Below are 18,243 nucleotides of genomic sequence, written 5' to 3' on the forward strand. Positions count from 1 at the left end.
CTGGCCTTAAATGGCAACAGTCCAACTTACACCCTCTTCATTGTTCAATCAAACTGACTTTGTCGGATTAATACTTCAACTCTCTAAGTTCGGGGCAACCTTTTCGCCCTGTGATCTTCCAATGCATTTGCCGATGGATTATTTCTTTTCCTTCGCATCTCCACTGTGCGAGCGACAATTTCGCGCGCAGCTCGTAAGTTTTTTTTTCATTTGCGATTGACTCCATGCTTTCGTTCACGCCGGACTTTTAAGTGTCTGCTCAGATGCGCAAGAGACAGTCCTCGCAGTATGCTTAATGGATGCGTTATCCTTGCTAGAACTCGGGTTTTATTTGCAGCTTAATTGTTATACATGGAGTACGTACATCATCGTTCTCATAAATCACCCAACTTGGGATTACAAGGTTTCTTCGTTACCAGCGAAATATGATACTAGATGTGGGAATATCTCTCGTTATAATGCCGGTTGATTTCAATAAGAGTGCTCTCGCTTGTGCCGAATCTTCATCAATATGGCCCGTTGGCTACTAGTGCTGCTCTCTGTGCTTTTTTTGCTCTCTGGTTCAAGTGCCCATCCACACACGCGATTAGCCACCCATTCGCGTCCGAAATTAACTGTTCGCTCCCAGACAGACAAAGCGTCATCTTCGCCAGGAAACACAACTATCACAGACTCGGACCCTGCAAGCCTCGTCAATGTTTTCATCGGCACAACCAATGGAGGACATGTTTTCCCCGGTTTGCTCCTACAGCGCATCTTTGACATCTGTTGATTTTTGCGTAGGTGCCACTCTTCCGCATGGAATGGTGAAAGTTGGACTCGACACTGATTCCCCAGGAAATGTAAGGTTATCCGATTTTTATCATTCTTCATGAGGCCTCAAGTTTCGTGCATCATACAGCAAGCGGGTTATGATGCCAATCCAATTTTCAACGCTATCGGCTTTTCGCAGCTGCACGATTCAGGGACTGGTGGTGTGCGCATCTTGGGTGCTGCAAAATATTATACATACTTACAGGCTAATATTTCCTGAAGGACATATCACTATCCAACTTTAAGCTCTGGCCTCTGCCTGAATGCGACTCATTCGCGTCCTGCAACACATCCTTATTTTTCAGAAAGACGTTACGAAAAGTCCTTCCTGATGGTAACCAACTACACCCACGTCGTGGTTGTATGCTAAATATATGACATCCTACTTATTAAAGGTTCTCCCGACGATGCTGGTTCACCTGGTTACTTCGCAACGAATCTTGTATGTGCGAAATTACTACACTATGCCGCCGACTTAGCCTTCGCAGTCTACTGGAGTGCAGGTGGAGTTGACTGCTTCACGTCGTACTGCACTTCACCGTTATACATTCCCGCCGTCGTCACGCGAACCCCGTATTGTTGTGGACATCACCAACGACGGCATGAACAGCGCCACAGAACCCGTTGTTAATATCAACACTACTACTGGACGCGTGACAGGTAAAGTCTCTTGATGTTCCCTGATATCCCACCTCACTTTCATTTCTAGGAGGAGCCAGGTTTGCTTCATCGTTCGGTCCTGGAAGATACAACGTCTACACTTGTGTAGATTTCAAAGGTGACGGTTATGACTTCGAGGCTCCCACTGAATACGGGGTTTGGTTGGGCAATACTCCTGTGCAGAATAGCACACAGGTCATTCAATTATACTCTGGTATTTACTTGACCCTTCTTCTCGGTATCTCAAAACGCATGGGTTGCAGGCTTCTTGTCCGAAATTGGTGCTCTACTGACTTTTCCGCCCTCTCCGAATCCTGTCCATACGACCATCCTTGCACGCGTTGGTGTTTCATTCATTTCCTCAGATCAAGCCTGCGCCAATGCCGAGTCAGAGATCCCGAACTTCGACTTCGATGAAACCGTCACAACAGCACGAGAAACATGGAATGAACTCCTATCCCGAATCCAAGTCGATACTCGGGGCGTGGACAAAGAAATTACTGAACTATTCTACTCATCAGTGAGTACTAGGAATGTCACAATATGCCCGAGTTGCATGGGCCTTTAGCTTTACAGGACGCATATTTCTCCTGCTGATTGTAAGCTATGTTCCATTTTGCGAGCACAGGATCGTTGACTTTGATTGGTAGACACAGGCGAAAACCCCAACTGGAGTTCCACCGAGCCTTACTATGATTCCTTTTACTGCAATGTTGGTATCTTTTGGTGGCATTGTTAGCATATTATTAACGCCTCGAGTGCAGTGGGATACTTACCGTACCCTGTATCCCCTAATGTCGCTTCATGACCCCGAGGTATTCGCCCGCATCGTTCGTGGAATGATCAACATTCAACAGCATGAAGGTAGACAACTGTACTGTGAAGTAATGTATACAACTCATTCATAATAGGTTGGTTGCCTGAGTGCCGCGGCGCTACTCTTCAGCAGTGGATCCAAGGTGGAAGCAGTAAGTTCTCAAACCAGTTTGCATGGTTCGTCTCTAAAACATGGCCACAGACGGTGACCCTATTCTCGGGGAATTCTTTGTCAAGTCAGCGAGCGTAAAACCCAGTGTTGTATGGTCACTGACTGCTGTCGTAGATTTCATGAACATGCTAGTGCTCTGAATGTCTCAGCTAATGATCTGTACACTGCCCTTCTTGCTGACGCGGAAGAACAACCGCCCAACTGGAATCTCCAAGGAAGACAAACGACTGTCTGGAAACAATACAGTTAGCAATCAATATCCATCATGTACCTTATCACGATCATCATTCCAGACTTCATCCCTTCCGACGTTTATGACTCGGGAGGTACCGCCACCAAGCAAGTCTCACGCACATTAGAGGTAGGAGCGTGTCCAATCTGCGATTTCATTCTTGCTTACTTTGGTTAGTATTCATTCGGTGACTTTTCCATCTCGCAAGTTGCAAAGATTCTCAACAATACGGATGATGTAGCCAAGGTTTGCCATTCTTCATGTGCGTGAAACCAGAACGTTAGTTTTGCGATTGTAGTACCAAGCTCGAGCGGGAAACTTCATCAATGTCTGGAATGAGAAGGTTACACTTCCCGGGAATTCTTCGATCAAGGGCATGATGCAGGCAAATCACTCTCGCCCGTAACATTGTCAACGCAGTATCAAACTCACTGATTTCTAGCCTCGCTTCGCAGATGGGCAGTGGAATTACACTGACCCTCGGCATTGCAGCGTAAATGATCTTCTCGACTCAACCTGTTACCTCGATGTTACAAACCACGATGGCTTCTATGAGTCATCTCCAATGGTGGTATGTATCTTTACTAGATTCCGTGGTTAATTTCATCTAACAGTTTTTTGCTCTCAGTATTCTCAAGTGTGTATCACGAATATATCTTACCAAGTTCATTGACAAACTATCCCTAGTACATTCCTCAAGACACAGCCAAGCTGATCTTGTTGCAGGGAGGCAACGAGTCGTTCATAAACCGACTTAACTTGATCTTCGACCAGGTGAATACCTCAACTGCAAATGACGCTTGGAAATTGAATTAGATCCAGAACTACTTCGATGTTACAGATGAACCATCTCAGCAAATTCCTTTCATGTACCACTACGCCAATCGGCCTGGCCTCAGTACCCAACGTTCCCGGATGATAATTGCTGAGTCTTACAACACCTCGGTCAGCGGTCTTCCGGGTAACGATGATTCTGGCAAGTCTTGAAAAAGCTTCAGTAGACGTTGTCTAATGCTTGCTCAGGTGCCATGGCCAGCTTTGCCGTTTTCTACCTCTTGGGCATGTACCCGCTTCCCGCAACACGCCAATTTCTTCTCGCTTCACCCTATTTCCCAAAGGTCACATTTCATAACCCGCTTTTCAATACCACGACAACGATCATTGCCAATAATTTCACGGGCAATCCTCAGGATGGCATTGGCGGAACTGTCTTCGTCAAGGTCAGTTACAGTTCAATCCCGTATTTTTAACTTTCTCTTAATGAAAACGAACTGCTGCAGAGCGTGACTGTCGATGGCCAGTCATGGCATTCAAATTGTTACCTAGACTGGGATGTCTTCGTCAAAGGCTCCACCGTCGAGCTTGAGCTCACAAGCGATATCAATACCACTTGTGGAGAAGGATCTGACGCTCTGCCTCCTTCCCTTTCGACTGGTGGATACAGTGGCACGATCTAAAAATAAAATTAAGACCAGTTAGATAGCTCACGTTCATATCCTGGTTCATTGCAATTTCCTTGTGAGACATTTGAACAACTGCAACTGTACTTTCAACTCGTTGTATGACCATGTATATATAGTCTGTAGCGAGATGAAATGAGTTATTCCAGCAAACAGATGGACAAGCAGGCATATTGACATGCAAGTGACTTCATTCGCAAAATTCGTGATAAATTCATAAACAAGTCGTATACGCAAAAGAGTGAATGACAGGTTTAACAACAAGTTCTGTCCCTGTATACATAATTCACGAACAGTCTAACGAGTTTCTTACGGTTGAAAAGGCATCGATGAACACGGGAGACCTTCTCCGTACTTAACTCTTCAATCATGTGCCAATCTTGAGATGGTGAACACCGCAATGATGACGACAGCAAGTGCACCAATACTAGCAGGGAGTAACAAATCCTTCGGGATGCCCATCACCAGCTCCTCCTGCGGTGGTGTGTATGCCTTTGCAGGGGGAGTTACAACAGGTTCGGGGATTGCCACAGCCTCTGCCTTCTCGACTTCCCTCTCTTCCTCCTTCGCAGCTGCATTCACCTCCGCGGCCTTTGCCTCGCTCTTCTCTGCGCCAGCTCCGATCCAGTGCTTCCCGCCCTGGATGAATAGCACAACCCGATCCGAGCCCGCCGACCGCGCGATCTTCACTGCATCCGCAATATCCGTGTCGCTCGTGATGAGCACTGTGTCCTCGTCCGCATCTGTGTACGATAACGTGAAATCTTCAGGGTCGGGCCGCTCAGTAGGTGAGCCTGCGAATTCGGTGAAGAACGGGTCCGTCGCAAGCTTGCCTTGCACGATCTCGCGCAGCATCTCGACACTGTCATGTCGCGCCTGGAACCGGTGGGTGCGCCCACTTGGCGTGCGGAATTTGAAGACGTACGTTCCATCGTCTATTGGCACGTTGGAAGTCGCGCCTGTGATAGCTGGAATCGCACCCTTGCGCTTTCGCGAATAGCCCTCGAGAACAGACTCGTGCTCCTCGTCGACCACGGAGGCGGAGTCGTTCGGGTGCACTTCGGAGTGTGGGGACTGCTGGAGGCGAGCGATGTTATGCGTAGAGAGAGAAGGGCCGTCGGTGGGGACATGCGAACCAGAGATGACGGACTCAGTGTCGTCGTGACCACCAATAGAGTCGAAGAAACGGCCCCACATTGGTCCGCCTTCGGCTTCCACAGATTCACCAGAATTTTCCGTGCTCATGGCATTCATCTGAGATTGAATTAGCACAGATGAACCTACGAATAGATTTTACCTACCTGCTCCAGGGTGGCGTATGTGAGCTTCAGAACATCAACAATGGCGACTAACCGTCCGTCGCTCTCGACAACAGGCAAGTTCAAATAGTGACCGTCTGGCGGCACGTTCAGCACAGGTAACACTAAACACCAGAACACTCACTATGCATCTTCTTAAGTGCGTCGTGTACGCTCGTGGTAGGAGGAGCGGTGTCAGGATGAGGGGTCATTACACGGATAACACTACATATGCCTGCATCCAGACCCGCAGCGATGACCCGCAGGACAATGTCCTTGCTTGTGAAGATACCGGCGATCTTGGAATAGGAATCACCGACACCTGGCGTATTTTCCATGACACAGACAGCAGTGACACGACGCTCCTTCATCAGCTTGGCCACCTCACGGACAGTTGTTTTTGGAGTGACAGTTGCAGGTTGCGTCCGCGAATCCATGACAGTCGTGAGATCTGGCAATGCGGTTTTCTCGCGGAGGGCGTCGACATAAGCAAGCATGGCAGCAGCCTGTGGGTTTGAAGCCATTCCTGGGCCAAGTTCGGATTGTACGCCCGCAAGAGCAGTGTAGAGTTTCTCGGATGCAGAGGAGGAACGCTCGACCTTGTTCAGTGCTTCATGGAAGACCTTGGTAATATCAAGCAATCCAACGACATTGCCTTCTTCATTGCAAACAGGCTAGCATTTACATTAATACCACTCATGTTCGAAGAATCAAGTAAAATCATACCAGGTGACGGAAATGACGTTGAACCATAAGCTGGAGGGCCTCGGTCGCGCTGGTGGTATCCCGGGTGACCATTGGGTTCCGGGTCATGATCTGACTGACCGGCGTGGTATGAGGGTCGAGACCATCAGCAGTAACCTGTAATTGTCAGGGCTGACTGTCAAGTGGAGAACGGTGAACGACATGCTCTGTATGCCAGATCCTTAGCGGTAAAAATACCACTGAGTCCCTCTTCATCGTCTACAACAAGGACGCAATCTGTCCGTTTCGCTGCGCATAGTTGACTGGCCTCTGCAACAGTAATATTATCGGGAACGGTGAGTGCAGGGCTGGGCTTCAGTGCAGCAACCGTGCCTTTCGCAATAGCAGGTTTTGTAGCACGTTTTCCGCGGCCACCTGCATGATGCGTTGTAGAGATAGTACGTTTTCGGGCAAGCTCTGATTCTATTTTCTTCCGGATGGCCTGTGAAGGAGGGTTAGCGACTGAAACAGTACGGAACGGGCGTGCGGCGGTGGGATATAGTGTTTGAAACAGAGTGGGCGCGCCCTTGGTAAAGAGGTGATAAGGAGCTCATCGAAGGAGTGTGTACACGTGTACGAAGAAGTGTACCGACGGGTACCGTAAACAAAACCACGCGTCCGGAAGCCGAAAAGCGGAAAGAATGCTCACCTCGTCGCGTTTGGACTGCTTTCTTCGCGTAGTCAGCGACAGACGGTGAGACACCAGATAAATTAGACATTGATGCTGATGAAGGGTATTTGGGTGCTGGTGGGACTGGAGAAGGAGAATCGTGACGGGGAGCTCTGTTAGCGGACGGTGAGTGAGATGACGGGACAGGAATGCGAGACATGAATTGTATTGAGAACCAATTGAACGCCGTTGACAACAGTCGCCGTCACTGCAGATTTAATCTCTTGCCGTTGTCGTCGACGTCGCTCGCGCTGCCTGTGTTTGATCCTTCTCAATCTTCTGGCCAGAAGGCAATATTCGGACTTTGCTCATGTTTGGTTACAGTGGCAGTGCAGTTATATCATAGGCTCGCCCCTTTGATGGCGGCATTCCAAGTGTACTACATATCATGATGAATATTGGTGAGACCACTGGATAGTGACTCCATTTTCTCGTCTACCACTGGCAACACTAGTCCCTATGCATCAACGTTTCAACATGCGGCTGTTTTGCAAAGTCAAACGAGGTCTCTGACATAGCTCCAGTACCAGGGTATTGCCCAGCTTCAATACACTTTCGAACGTAAGGGTAAAGATGTGCCGCTCAGGATTTGCTCAGGATTGCCACAAGTTTCATAACAGTCATCGTCGCCATGGCTCGTGGTCATGTTAAAATGAGTTAAGGTTGGGGCAACATATGCATGTGGTCGTACAGCCTGAGAACCCGGTATTCTCTTTGATTAGTACCGATGGAGTTATGACAAGTCAGAACCTCTTCTGCAACACCTCGGGTCCCTTTCCCTGCTGTCTGAGCTTGTATAAGTAGTACACTGCACCAATGAGGAAAATTGCGGTGAAGTTTGCTAGTAAAAGCGTATCAGTTACATGTTGAGAACATCACTGCAAAGGTCCAGGAGCATGACCTACCGAGAACGAACCCGAACATTCCCTGGAACAACTCCAGCACCAGAGTAGTGATGCTCTGTCCCAGCTTCAGTATACTCTCGATCATGCTTTGAACAAGCGCGAAGGCAGCTTGGAACACAGCTAGCACAGAATACAACAAGGACAGCCCAATAGCAGCCAAAGACTGCCCAAAGTTCGTCAACGCAGTAATAATCGTCGCCATAAGTAGCGCGTGATGGACAAGTTGGAATTAGACTGATTCTCGCCCTGGACCCCTTTTTATTCAGTGGAGTAGTGGTCATCAGCGTCATTGCCAAGAGCCTGATCAGAAGCCTTGCTAATAATAATCTATCATTATACGTTAGTGCAAAAAAGACGATAGAGAGCCATTGCATATGTGTAGTAAATGGGAAATGCCTCGACGAGCTTCCACATGTCCTTTCCCAAAAACCCAACATTTCTCATCCACGTTCACGTCCTCATCACTAATCCCTCCTGGCAGCAGCAGGCTCAATGACGGCACTGCCGCCCCACCTGGCAACCAGCTCTCTCGCGCGCATCCACACTTGACCCACCACTGGTGGAAGCGAAGGGTGATTCGAGAGATCCGTGATACGTTTGTCCGCAAGCGTAACTGCATCACGCGTGAATTGCGAGTGGAAGTAACGCTGATGGAGGAAGTTGGCAAAGACCAGTGGCATCATGAGCGAGTTGCGGAACAAAAGCGCGCCAAAAACAACACGCGCAAAGATGACGAGTTCGGTAATGGCCACGACGCGCATGGCAGTGTCATAGTTGGCTGGATGACGTGTCACTCGCGAAGTTGACTGAATAAACTTGGAATCTTACCCTTGACCCAAAGGTGGAGCTTCTTCGCCAGGGGATGAGGTTGAGGTGGGCCTCCAGCAGCGAGCGGTGGACCAGGAGGCAAGAATTGAGGCATCAAGGTCGTACGAGTGAACGTCAGCGCATGGAAAAGGGAAAACACAAAGTAAGGTAACAATGCGACTGCGTTACATCAGTACCTGTGCTGACTCCAACGATAAAACCTACAGGTGATCGGCCTGGAAGTCCACCAGAAGATAGCCAACAAAAAGTATTGCACGTTCTGTGTCCATCGGTTATCCTCAGGAGGTCAAAAGGAGAAATCAGATAACCTACCTCATCCGCGAGGGCCCGTCTGACATACGCCATGCTCGGCTGGGGAGTCTACAAACATGTCTCAGAAAAACACGCTTTACATGTGTTACGTCATAAACTCACACCAAGCGCCTTCCTGGACACGCAGCATCCACATCAACACGCGATCATCACGTTGGTTGGCACGCGGAAAGCACTCACTGGCAAACAATGAAATAGGACATTAGGGCGCCAAGGAAGCTAGCTGTAAGAATCACAGAGGGGTTGGTAAGAATAAACCTTTGAGAGTTGAGGAATGAGCTGCGCACCCTTGTACCACCAGGACGAGACGCTCTTGAACATGATCCATGCTAAAAGATAACGAAACCCTGAGAGAAGGAGCAAGAAGTGTCCACCCGCCCAGAGATAGTGCTATTGAGTTTGTATGTGAGTTAAACGACGGAAGCGGAGTGCGACAAGCCGACGTCGTCAGAACAGTTTTTCGTCAAATGAAAAAACTGACCTGCGTAGTTGCCATTATACTTGAGGTAGATCACTGAGTGAGTGAAAGGAGTGGTTGAAGAAGAAATTTTGAGCTGGCAGCAGATGAGTGTGGTTGGAGATGTCAGGCTTACGCCTGGTGGTCAATTTAGGGCAGGCGCAAACATGCTCCTTTACGCAATGCAGGCGCTTAAGGTGCTTCCGGTTTCCGATCCAGTACTTCAAGTTAGCATCCCGATGGCTAGAATATCATGCCGATGCAAAAAACAAATAGACAGAGTAGTAGACATATAGTAGCGTCGTCATGAACCCTCTCAAAAATCACCCGCTCCACTGTTGTCCAGACGCTTTTGCTCTCTTCCGTTCCTTTCCTTTCCGATACATCTCCTTTTCGACTGCTTTCTTGCCTAAAGTCTCCACCCGCCATTCTTTTCCCTTTCTCCGCGCCTTGTTCCGCTGGGATTCCGCCTCTTCCATGACCTCATCTGCGCTTTCTGCACCACCACCCAATGGCATGTCCTCCCACTCCTCGTCATCCGCATCCACCTCATTTCTCTGCCGCTTTTTACCAGTAGCAGTAGGTTTCCCCCCACCAATATTGACATTTACGCGTGGGGGAACAGCGAACCCGAACGCTTTCCCCACTTTTGCAAGGTCCAGTGCATTAATGTCAAATATCTTCTTCAGTGAATACGATGCATATGCTTGCAGATACGACCGGAAACCGTCCCTTGCCGATTGGTGCAAAAAGTAGTTGTTTTGCAAAAGTTTCTCCAGCTATATACAAACATGAATAATTCATTCATATCGCAATGCCTATGAGCGCCCACCTGACTCTGTACATTCGCAACCCGGTCCGCGGGGAATGTAAATTCATTCAGCGGAACCTTTGCTTCCTTGAGGTACCGCAGGAAACCAAGTTCACTCTCTAGCAGGAACATCAAGCTCTTCCCAACCTTGCCAGCACGCGCAGTTCGGCCCACACGGTGAATGTAGTCCCGTGGGTCGTCTGGGGGATCAAACTGGACGATCCAGTCTACCCGTGGAATATCGAGGCCGCGGGCTGCGACGTCCGTGCATAGTAAAATTCCAGACTCAGCATTTATGAACTCGAAGAATGTGTTTGTCCGTTTTTGTTGTTTTTGCTTGCCCTGTGATGTACTGCGTCAGCTTATGACGGGAAAATATAGATGGTTTGAAGTATACATGTAAATCGAGCACAGGCACATCAATGTAATTTAGCAGCTCGCCGTGATATTTGACGGAATTGCAACTCGAGAAGAACACAATGACTTTCTTCTTCAGGTTCTTTTTGAGGAAAGTAAAGAGAAGGAGGAAGCGGCGGTCAGAGGGACAAACAACATATCCTTGTGAAAGTGTTGAGACAGTGCTTGTTGCCTCTTCTTTGTCGACATCGACGTGCAGAGGCCCAGGACGAAGAGATATTCGTGCAAGGTCTTGGACTTTTGTGGTCTGAGTGGCCGAGAAGAGCATGGACTGTCGGCCTGTCTATACTGCAATTCAGTTCCTTGCCAAAGGGGTAGGGTGTTAAATGACCAAACCATTTGGAAGAATTTTTATTATCTTCTTCATTTCCTCTTCGAAACCGATCTCCAATATTCGATCCGCCTCGTCTATCACCAAGGCTTTAAGATTTCGGAAAACGAACCCTTTTGTATTCTACAGAAACAAAGTCAATACATCAGTAGTGTCTGCAAGGTTTTGAAGACGCACCTCGAGGTGATCCAACAGCCGACCAGGGGTTGCAACAATCAAATTAACACCTTTCTCCAACTTCTCCGCCTCGGCCCTCCTATTTGCACCACCGATAACAATACCAAAGGTCTGCGAATGATGTGCCATGAGATCTTTTGCAACCCCGAAAATTTGCAGCGCCAGTTCTCGTGTGGGAGAAACGATGATAATTCCAGTACCTATCATAAATAATTATTCAGCTTCCTGATAGGATAAAGTGAAAGCAGGGCGCACCATTTCTAGGTTTGAACTTCATCCGATGCAGGAGCTCAACCGCAGGTATGAGAAATGCGAGTGTCTTTCCTGATCCTGTACGAGCAGCACCTAAAACATCTTTTCCTGCGAGGAGTGGGGGTATAGCTTTGGCTTGTACGGGAGTCATTGTGGTAAAGCCCATATCTGCGAGGGCTTTGTTTGTTGGCTCTGAGAGCTCAAGTGATGAGAACGGTTCGCGGCTAGAGACATCTTGCTGAGGATCCGCAGATGGTGCGGTAGAGTCCCCTACCATATCTGTAATTCACTGATGCCAGTGAGTAGACGTTCGAAAGTTTGAGTGTGATAGTTTTGTTGGATATAAAAACGGGAAGAGACCTAGAACCTAAGCGATATGTGTAGTCGATCAAAGATTTCAAAAAAGCTATTCTCGGCAAACTCCGACCTCTCTGTGATATCAATGTCTCCGTCAGGTAAGTAATTGGACATAAGACATTAGAAACTTATACTGTAACCGCATCATTATAGCACTATCACATGTGGTGGTCGCAGGAGCTGCCCTAGGGTTGGGCTACTATCTTGGGTCACGAATAGGCACCCAAGACTCCGCACCTGCCGCTCAACCTATACCGCCGTCGGAGCTAAAGGATAAGGAACCACCCAAGGCTGAACCGGAGGTAGATAGTGAAGAAGAGGATGATGCGCTCGCAGACGGAGATCTTAGTGCGGTCAAAGCAGGCTTTATGCAACCTTGCAAATTGGTATGAGCTGGCGTCCAATTGATACTTCACTTGCTGACTTCAACCTCTGAAGGTCCTAGTCGTGCGAACGGATCTCAAAATGACCACTGGAAAGATAGCTGCACAGTAAGTACCATACGTTTATCCTCGGGTCAATTAAGAAAGACTGTTTAGGTGTGGGTGAGTGCTTGTGATCTGACGGGGGACAGACTATACTGGATGGCGCGACGACTTTCAGACACGCAACACTAGCATGCTACAAGGCATTATCGAGGACAAATACTGCGGTATGCTTCAAATGTTTATTCTTTCAACCTGGTCATTGAGTTGTCTATAGCTCGTACAACATTGGGAGAAGACTGGGTATGTGTTGGAAAAACTCACTTGCCTTTCACTTGTTGAACACTGTAACCCAGTCAAGCTAAAATTGCTCTCAAGTGTTCGTCGGAGGACGAGCTCCTTGAACTCGAAGCGGTTTCCAAGAGTCTCAATCTCTGCGCTCGATCAATACTGGACGCGTAAGTATTGCTTTCAGATATACATCATCATGCGTGGTCGCTGACCCTTCTTCTTAATACAGTGGTCGTACACAGATCGCGGCAGGTTCCCGCACTGTTCTTGGTATTGGTCCTGGTAGGATAAGTTGCTCGTCATGGTAATCACACTGAGATTCTTTGCAGCGCCCATAGATCTCATCAATCAGGTGACAGGCCACCTGAAGCTCTTGTAGTTCCGACGGGCTTCTTATTTACACGCTGTACAAGACGCCCATCCAAATTGTACGCCTGTATCGCCCAGTCAACCAGGTGTCCGTTTCAATGTGAGGATAGTATAGTGCGATATAGTACAAATGAGTAGTCCGTGTGCATGCTGTCTATGCTTCGTAAGTCTAGGTTGTGGAGATTTCCTCCCACTGTTCACCGCTCACAGTACGTCACCGCTCGTTCCCGTCCCGCCATTTCCTGCATTATCTATAGAGGCACAAAACGTGTCAGATCTCAGTGCCGCCGACCAAGATGCAGTGGACCTTACTTGAGCCAATGTTGATGAGACCGTCGGGGACACCGTTAACTGATCCACCTGATGCTAGTCCACCATTTCCAGTGGACACGTTCCCTGCGGGGACGCCCTTCATGCCCTTGAACTTTGATGTTCTAAACTTTTTTGACCCAACCCTTTGAATGGCTGCTGAACCTGAACTTCCTACCCCTCCTGCTCCGGCGTTGTCTAGATAGTGGGTCAGGTGGCGGGATACTAGGGTGAGCGCCTCCCTTACTTGATCCGATGTTTACGACACTGCCACCACCTAGTAAGCACCCCAACCCCAACCCCGACGACAAGCCTACTGAGGGGTCTGTGCAGTTTTCGCTTGCACCGTTGATCGACCCGCCAGGTGCTAGCCCGCCTGTACCTGTCATGACGTTACCGATTGCATTGCGCGACGTGACTCTGCGAGGTGGTAGGGCTCTGACGCTGGCAGCGAGAGCGGTGAGAGCGATAATGGTACTGTAGAAATGCATGATAGTTAGGGGAAGCGGGTAGAATGTAAGACGATGAACGGGAAAAGGTGGTGGAGGTTGGCGATAGAGAGGGGATAGGCGAGATGGAATGTATACGGCGGGTATTTATGCGTCTGCGCGGGCGGTTGACCCAAACAAACAAGTGCATAACAGACGCGACTATGTCACGTGATTTGATTTTCTGCTAAAAAGTGTCACAGCCACCCGCTCCATCTGTCAAGAAAAGGGAAACTTCTGGAACACAATTTGATTTGCGTCACCGTTGTGGAACGAAAATGAGTGGAGAGAGCACCATCGTCGACCTTACTTAGAGCTTGTCTCATAACCACTACCATCCAAATTCTTGTTCTTCTCAGCCGCGCTCCCTTCTGTTTTCTTGTATGGCCACTCTCACTATCGCCCGTGCCTATCAGTATGCGTACCATACTTACCCGAATTACACTCTCGCTGTCACTGGTGGAACCTTGAATGCTCTCGGTGACATCGTTGCTCAGATTTCGCAAAATATTGTGGGTATACTCATTTTTCTACCTCATTTTCCGGCAACTCATAAACCCCTAGCTCGTTAAAGATCATGAACCCAGACCCGGCTGGGATCCCGCACGTACACTGCGTTTCTTTTGTCTTGGAAGCGGCATGAGTAAGTCATGGGCAACTTGATTTTCGGAGTAAACCTTGAATCATCTGCTTGCGAGGCCCTCTACTCGGGAGGTGGAATTTGTTCCTAGAGAGACGATTTCCTCTCCGAGCATGGAGAATTCAGCCCATCAGTTTCAGAGCTCTTTCCAAACGTGTAGCTGCCGACCAACTAATAATGTGAGACTTTCATTATTTAATACTGTCATAGACTGATGCCTCGGTCGCTAGGGCACCGATTGGGGTAAGAATCAGATTCTTGATCACTACCTTGAACGTGGGCTCATACGTGTTCTAGCTCGTGATGTTTATAGGCTCTATGGGTGTAATGGAATGTCGAAGTCCCAGGCAAATACACCAAAAATACACTGACATTTTTGCTCCCGCTCTTCTAACCAACTGGAAGGTTTGGCCTATAGCACAAGTAAGTTCAAGAACACTAGTAACTGTTCATTGATGTTGAACTTAGTTTTTCATAGATGATTAATTTCCGATACATGCCACTGCCATATAGAATACCTTTCCAGTCCACCTGTGGTGTTTTCTGGACATTGTACTTGTCCATGTTGAATGCCAAGTGAGTAGCCACCATCTATGCACGTCCGATGGTTCGATTGGTAACTTCAACTTCACAGGGAGGACGAAAGGCAAGATAGAGAGGCAGCACTGCAAGCAACAGTCTGTTAGACGACTTTTTCTTTCTTCAAACTGGTTATCGGTAAAGCCCAGGTAATATCACATACACGTTGTAGCTCATAGATCTCATTACCATCTTCATATCTAACCCAATGTTGTCTTTACCTGCTCCTTGTTATATTTCAGAGATGCTTTTACATGTAGTCGCACACGTTCCCATACTATCCATTGCATATTGCAGCATATCCCGCTTAGGGGAAATTTTAGGGTACAAGCATCGCCAGATGTACTGGATTTTAAGTCTGCCCATATTTTGGCTTGAAGAATGCAGGGGGCAATTTTGACAGCACATCTGCCAGCGGCCGTTCCACCAACACCAGTTCCCCAGGCCCAAGGAAATCGAGTGCCAAGATGGGGCGATAATTTGTCACCATCCGCAACTTCCTTTCACTAGCCATCTCTCCTACTGCTACCGAGCCGGTCTGCCTGCGGCGTTTCCGTGACTGGCCAGTGTACTTGCCTTCCCAATCTAATTCTAGCTTGCAAAGCCATGAAGACCCCCAAAAGATAGCCTCTTTGGGCTTGGTTGAGGAAGGTGCGATACCCGTCATCTCCCCATCTGACAAAGGAAGGGGTTCAAATGCGACCCCAATGACTGGATCTGGGGCGCTGAGGAACTGCTTGGGAAGACGAGAGTTGAACTCCCGTCCCCATGTTGGTACTTCACCGTGTTCTACGTGAAAGATGTGGATTGTATTGTTGGGAAGAACAGGCAAGGAGAATTTGCGGGTTGTCGGGGAGGAAAACTAGGACGTTGGGTGGGAGAGGAAGTGACGGCAAAGTAGTATGGTACTAGCACAAATCAGCTCCGCACTACATCTTGGTGATGGATCACACTCACTTGTATGGAATCGAGATTGAAGATGAATATTCGGCAAAGGTCGTCGGATGTGGCCAACCATTGGCCGTCGGGACTCACTGCCATCTTCATGATAGTGACGGAATCTATACCACCAACCGACTGTACGTCCTCGTCTGAGGTCCCTCTATTAATTCCTCGCACCATTCTACCGCTTGTGATCGACCCAGCGTTGCAATGTTGGTTGAATGTCCGAAGTATGGTGGGCGCTTCCAAGCTGAGATCGATAACGAGAATGAGCGACGTTATTGCAGAGGCCATGATCAATTTTGAAGAGTCTGGGGTGAATGTAAATGATGATCCACCAGTTGAGACAGGATTCTGAGAGCTCTGGGCAGTGATTCGATTCTCCAATATTGATGCAAATGTCCGCACCCGGCTCGATTTGAGGACACCAGCAGGCTGAAGTAAGATAAATTAGGCAAAACATCTACAGATTTGATGTCTGTACTACTCACATTGAAGCTGAGCTGGAAAAGCTTGGCCTCGTACAGGTCGGACACGACAAGCCAACGCCCATCATCGGACAACGCACTGGCGATAAGATTCGTGCGTACGTTGAGATCCATCTCGAGCACTTTTTCCCAAGAGGTCCGCGTTTCAGGATCAGTCGAAGGATCGACGCCATTCACGATTACATCCGAGTCTGGAATGCATAGAACTCGCCATATATTGACGCCTGTCTCATGGATGCTTACCACAAGGCGTGCTCTGCGAGAAACACACATCGCTGCGGTGTATGCGATGCGACGATAGTATGAATCCTCGAAAGTCGTGGTGGCTCTTGTGGTGAGAGGGTTGACAACGCGAGGGGCAATGGAAGATGAAGTCATGCTGGCTGGCAGCGCAGGAGTGAGGGCAATAGACATGTCCAGTCCTCCAGAAGCTAGGACCGGTGCGATGTATATTGCATTTGTGGAGGGCTTTCGCTTGTAAGTTGGGGGTATGGGGGAGTGAGGTGGCCAGACCGCAAGACACCGGACGTCGTGTGAGTGCACACGACGTGAGCCAGACTGAATCCATCGCGCTGGGGAGGAGGACAACACAGAAGAAGAATTTTCTGGAGCAGTGGGAACATATGAGAACAACACGATTTTTTGGTCGACACCCGAGCTGAATACGGATGTGCCCTCCTGGAATACGGTAAGTTTAGCCACAGAAGAGTATCACATTGGACACTTACGGGACCAATTGCAAGACAAAGCACATCAGCTCCGTGCGCCAGATAGCTGCAGGTTTGCGTGCAAGTCATAGAGTCCCAGAACTTCACTGTACCTAAAGAATCCCCAGAAACAATGGTCCCATCGCTATGTCAAATTTGTTAGGTTGAAAAACTGAAATATCTTGCGCGTGCACTCACGCAAGCACGCCAACTGTCCAGACAAGTGTCCGTTCACCTTTCATCTTGTCTGTCCCCATACGGTCAGTCGATCTACCAGTAGCGACATCCCACTTCCGCAAGCTGCTATCTGAGCCACCCGTGACGAGCCATGTGTCTGTCCATTCGTCTTCATCGTCATCGCTGTCCTCATCACTATCCATGCCACTGTCAGTCTTCTTTGCCGTCCGCTGTTTTGGCGGTCGAGGTGCTGGCGGGCCCCAAGCGATGCTCAGTATACGACTTTTTATGCGATCGAATCGCCTATGATGCTGCAAAGTATCCGCAGCTAGGGATAGCAGGCGAACAGACCCATCTTCGCAACCCAGGGCAAGTAGTGTCGAGGCAGGATTGGCTGCAATGCTCCAGATGGCACCTCCTTGGGAGCTAATAGTTCTCTATAGTCCAATGTGAGTTTGATGCTGACTATACAGAGTAAGAGCATCGTACGCGAACACAGCTGTGAGATATGTTCCATTCCAGCAATTCAGACCCACCACCTGAGCTGAAGAGACGAAGATCAGAGCACGAAGGTATGTTTTCTGATGGAAATATGTCTGGATAGCGTAGAGTAAAGGCTAGCGAATCTACTTTTGATGGGCATGGACCTGGAAGAGTCTAAATACGACTTCAATTGCTGTATTAAATAACAACGCAGAGTGCTCACCTTGCGCACTTGCCAAGCTTGGGGTGCCTGTATTTCTCCCTCCTCTGCAGTCCATTCGAGAAGGTCGATGTTGCCATTGGCATGGCCGACACCAAGTGTGCCGAACTTATTATCTTTTAAATCCCTTTCCCGTTTCTTACCTTTGAGAGATGGTAACGGTAGCGGAGGAAATGCAAGAGCCGTGATCGGTGATGGTGCATAGTCAACAAACCTACAACGGTGGACAGCGAGAGGTTTTGACATGGCGCAAGCCTCTGTCTTCCTTCAAAGTCTGGCTCCAGTGGATATACGACTCGTACATTTTTCTTCATTGCCTTTCTTGGATGGCATCCTTTCAACCACGTGGCCACGCTTCATATTTTGCTCCTTATACATCTTCGCGACTTACTTGAACTTCTGAGTCCTCCAAA

General features: G+C 48.5%; 9 protein-coding genes across 9 annotated transcripts; 3 read left to right on the forward strand and 6 right to left on the reverse strand.

The window, feature by feature from the left end:
- The first annotated feature begins 53 nt into the window (after positions 1–53).
- Positions 54–4,307, forward strand: F5891DRAFT_1273027 (glycoside hydrolase family 92 protein). The gene is made up of 24 exons (XM_041370117.1): positions 54–193; positions 253–737; positions 784–842; positions 902–976; positions 1,036–1,147; positions 1,209–1,255; positions 1,302–1,473; positions 1,523–1,687; positions 1,737–1,993; positions 2,042–2,072; positions 2,124–2,185; positions 2,238–2,337; positions 2,385–2,441; positions 2,492–2,525; positions 2,576–2,706; positions 2,755–2,822; positions 2,871–2,939; positions 2,992–3,078; positions 3,136–3,264; positions 3,322–3,330; positions 3,381–3,467; positions 3,516–3,669; positions 3,717–3,913; positions 3,974–4,307. Exons 2-24 carry the CDS (start codon positions 512–514, stop codon positions 4,148–4,150), a joined length of 2,505 nt encoding a protein of 834 aa, XP_041233983.1. The 5' UTR covers positions 54–193; positions 253–511; the 3' UTR covers positions 4,151–4,307.
- F5891DRAFT_992893 (CBS-domain-containing protein) lies at positions 4,308–7,166 on the reverse strand. The gene is made up of 7 exons (XM_041378219.1): positions 6,889–7,166; positions 6,845–6,866; positions 6,362–6,637; positions 6,178–6,312; positions 5,597–6,125; positions 5,455–5,549; positions 4,308–5,407 (listed from the first exon to the last, which is right to left on the reverse strand). The coding sequence occupies exons 1-7, from the start codon at positions 7,023–7,025 to the stop codon at positions 4,517–4,519; spliced, it is 2,085 nt and encodes a 694-aa protein (XP_041233984.1). The 5' UTR covers positions 7,026–7,166; the 3' UTR covers positions 4,308–4,516.
- Positions 7,167–7,187: 21 nt separating this feature from the next.
- F5891DRAFT_12866 (uncharacterized protein) lies at positions 7,188–8,462 on the reverse strand. Its single transcript, XM_041370584.1, has 2 exons — positions 7,771–8,462; positions 7,188–7,706 (listed from the first exon to the last, which is right to left on the reverse strand). Exons 1-2 carry the CDS (start codon positions 8,205–8,207, stop codon positions 7,523–7,525), a joined length of 621 nt encoding a protein of 206 aa, XP_041233985.1. The 5' UTR covers positions 8,208–8,462; the 3' UTR covers positions 7,188–7,522.
- Positions 8,104–9,537, reverse strand: F5891DRAFT_12854 (uncharacterized protein). Its single transcript, XM_041370581.1, has 8 exons — positions 9,392–9,537; positions 9,198–9,300; positions 9,091–9,133; positions 9,013–9,025; positions 8,911–8,958; positions 8,803–8,857; positions 8,599–8,757; positions 8,104–8,548 (listed from the first exon to the last, which is right to left on the reverse strand). Exons 1-8 carry the CDS (start codon positions 9,404–9,406, stop codon positions 8,235–8,237), a joined length of 750 nt encoding a protein of 249 aa, XP_041233986.1. The 5' UTR covers positions 9,407–9,537; the 3' UTR covers positions 8,104–8,234.
- A 153-nt stretch (positions 9,538–9,690) lies between these two features.
- Positions 9,691–11,632, reverse strand: F5891DRAFT_937421 (P-loop containing nucleoside triphosphate hydrolase protein; the record flags this gene model as incomplete). The annotated part of the gene is made up of 6 exons (XM_041374097.1): positions 9,691–10,146; positions 10,200–10,520; positions 10,576–10,874; positions 10,932–11,049; positions 11,104–11,303; positions 11,359–11,632. 6 exons carry the CDS (start codon positions 11,630–11,632, stop codon positions 9,691–9,693), a joined length of 1,668 nt encoding a protein of 555 aa, XP_041233987.1.
- Positions 11,633–11,782: 150 nt separating this feature from the next.
- On the forward strand, positions 11,783–12,954 carry F5891DRAFT_992902 (peptidyl-tRNA hydrolase PTH2-domain-containing protein). Its single transcript, XM_041378220.1, has 9 exons — positions 11,783–11,810; positions 11,866–12,098; positions 12,151–12,205; positions 12,252–12,254; positions 12,315–12,364; positions 12,415–12,440; positions 12,494–12,595; positions 12,658–12,710; positions 12,758–12,954. Exons 1-9 carry the CDS (start codon positions 11,798–11,800, stop codon positions 12,805–12,807), a joined length of 585 nt encoding a protein of 194 aa, XP_041233988.1. The 5' UTR covers positions 11,783–11,797; the 3' UTR covers positions 12,808–12,954.
- F5891DRAFT_992906 (uncharacterized protein) lies at positions 12,955–13,728 on the reverse strand. Its single transcript, XM_041378221.1, has 3 exons — positions 13,354–13,728; positions 13,110–13,304; positions 12,955–13,048 (listed from the first exon to the last, which is right to left on the reverse strand). The coding sequence occupies exons 1-3, from the start codon at positions 13,595–13,597 to the stop codon at positions 13,002–13,004; spliced, it is 486 nt and encodes a 161-aa protein (XP_041233989.1). The 5' UTR covers positions 13,598–13,728; the 3' UTR covers positions 12,955–13,001.
- A 249-nt stretch (positions 13,729–13,977) lies between these two features.
- F5891DRAFT_1179936 (uncharacterized protein) lies at positions 13,978–14,920 on the forward strand (the record flags this gene model as incomplete). The annotated part of the gene is made up of 7 exons (XM_041365849.1): positions 13,978–14,106; positions 14,159–14,237; positions 14,293–14,413; positions 14,465–14,477; positions 14,532–14,657; positions 14,713–14,810; positions 14,869–14,920. 7 exons carry the CDS (start codon positions 13,978–13,980, stop codon positions 14,918–14,920), a joined length of 618 nt encoding a protein of 205 aa, XP_041233990.1.
- A 245-nt stretch (positions 14,921–15,165) lies between these two features.
- On the reverse strand, positions 15,166–18,076 carry F5891DRAFT_1179937 (WD40 repeat-like protein; the record flags this gene model as incomplete). Its single annotated transcript, XM_041365850.1, has 8 exons — positions 15,166–15,590; positions 15,640–15,721; positions 15,771–16,190; positions 16,247–16,921; positions 16,972–17,095; positions 17,149–17,564; positions 17,617–17,784; positions 17,834–18,076. 8 exons carry the CDS (start codon positions 18,074–18,076, stop codon positions 15,166–15,168), a joined length of 2,553 nt encoding a protein of 850 aa, XP_041233991.1.
- Positions 18,077–18,243: the final 167 nt, after the last annotated feature.

Source organism: Suillus fuscotomentosus (genome assembly GCF_016647785.1).
Source record: "Suillus fuscotomentosus strain FC203 chromosome Unknown F5891scaffold_1, whole genome shotgun sequence".
In the NCBI taxonomy this organism is placed as follows: domain Eukaryota; kingdom Fungi; phylum Basidiomycota; class Agaricomycetes; order Boletales; family Suillaceae; genus Suillus; species Suillus fuscotomentosus.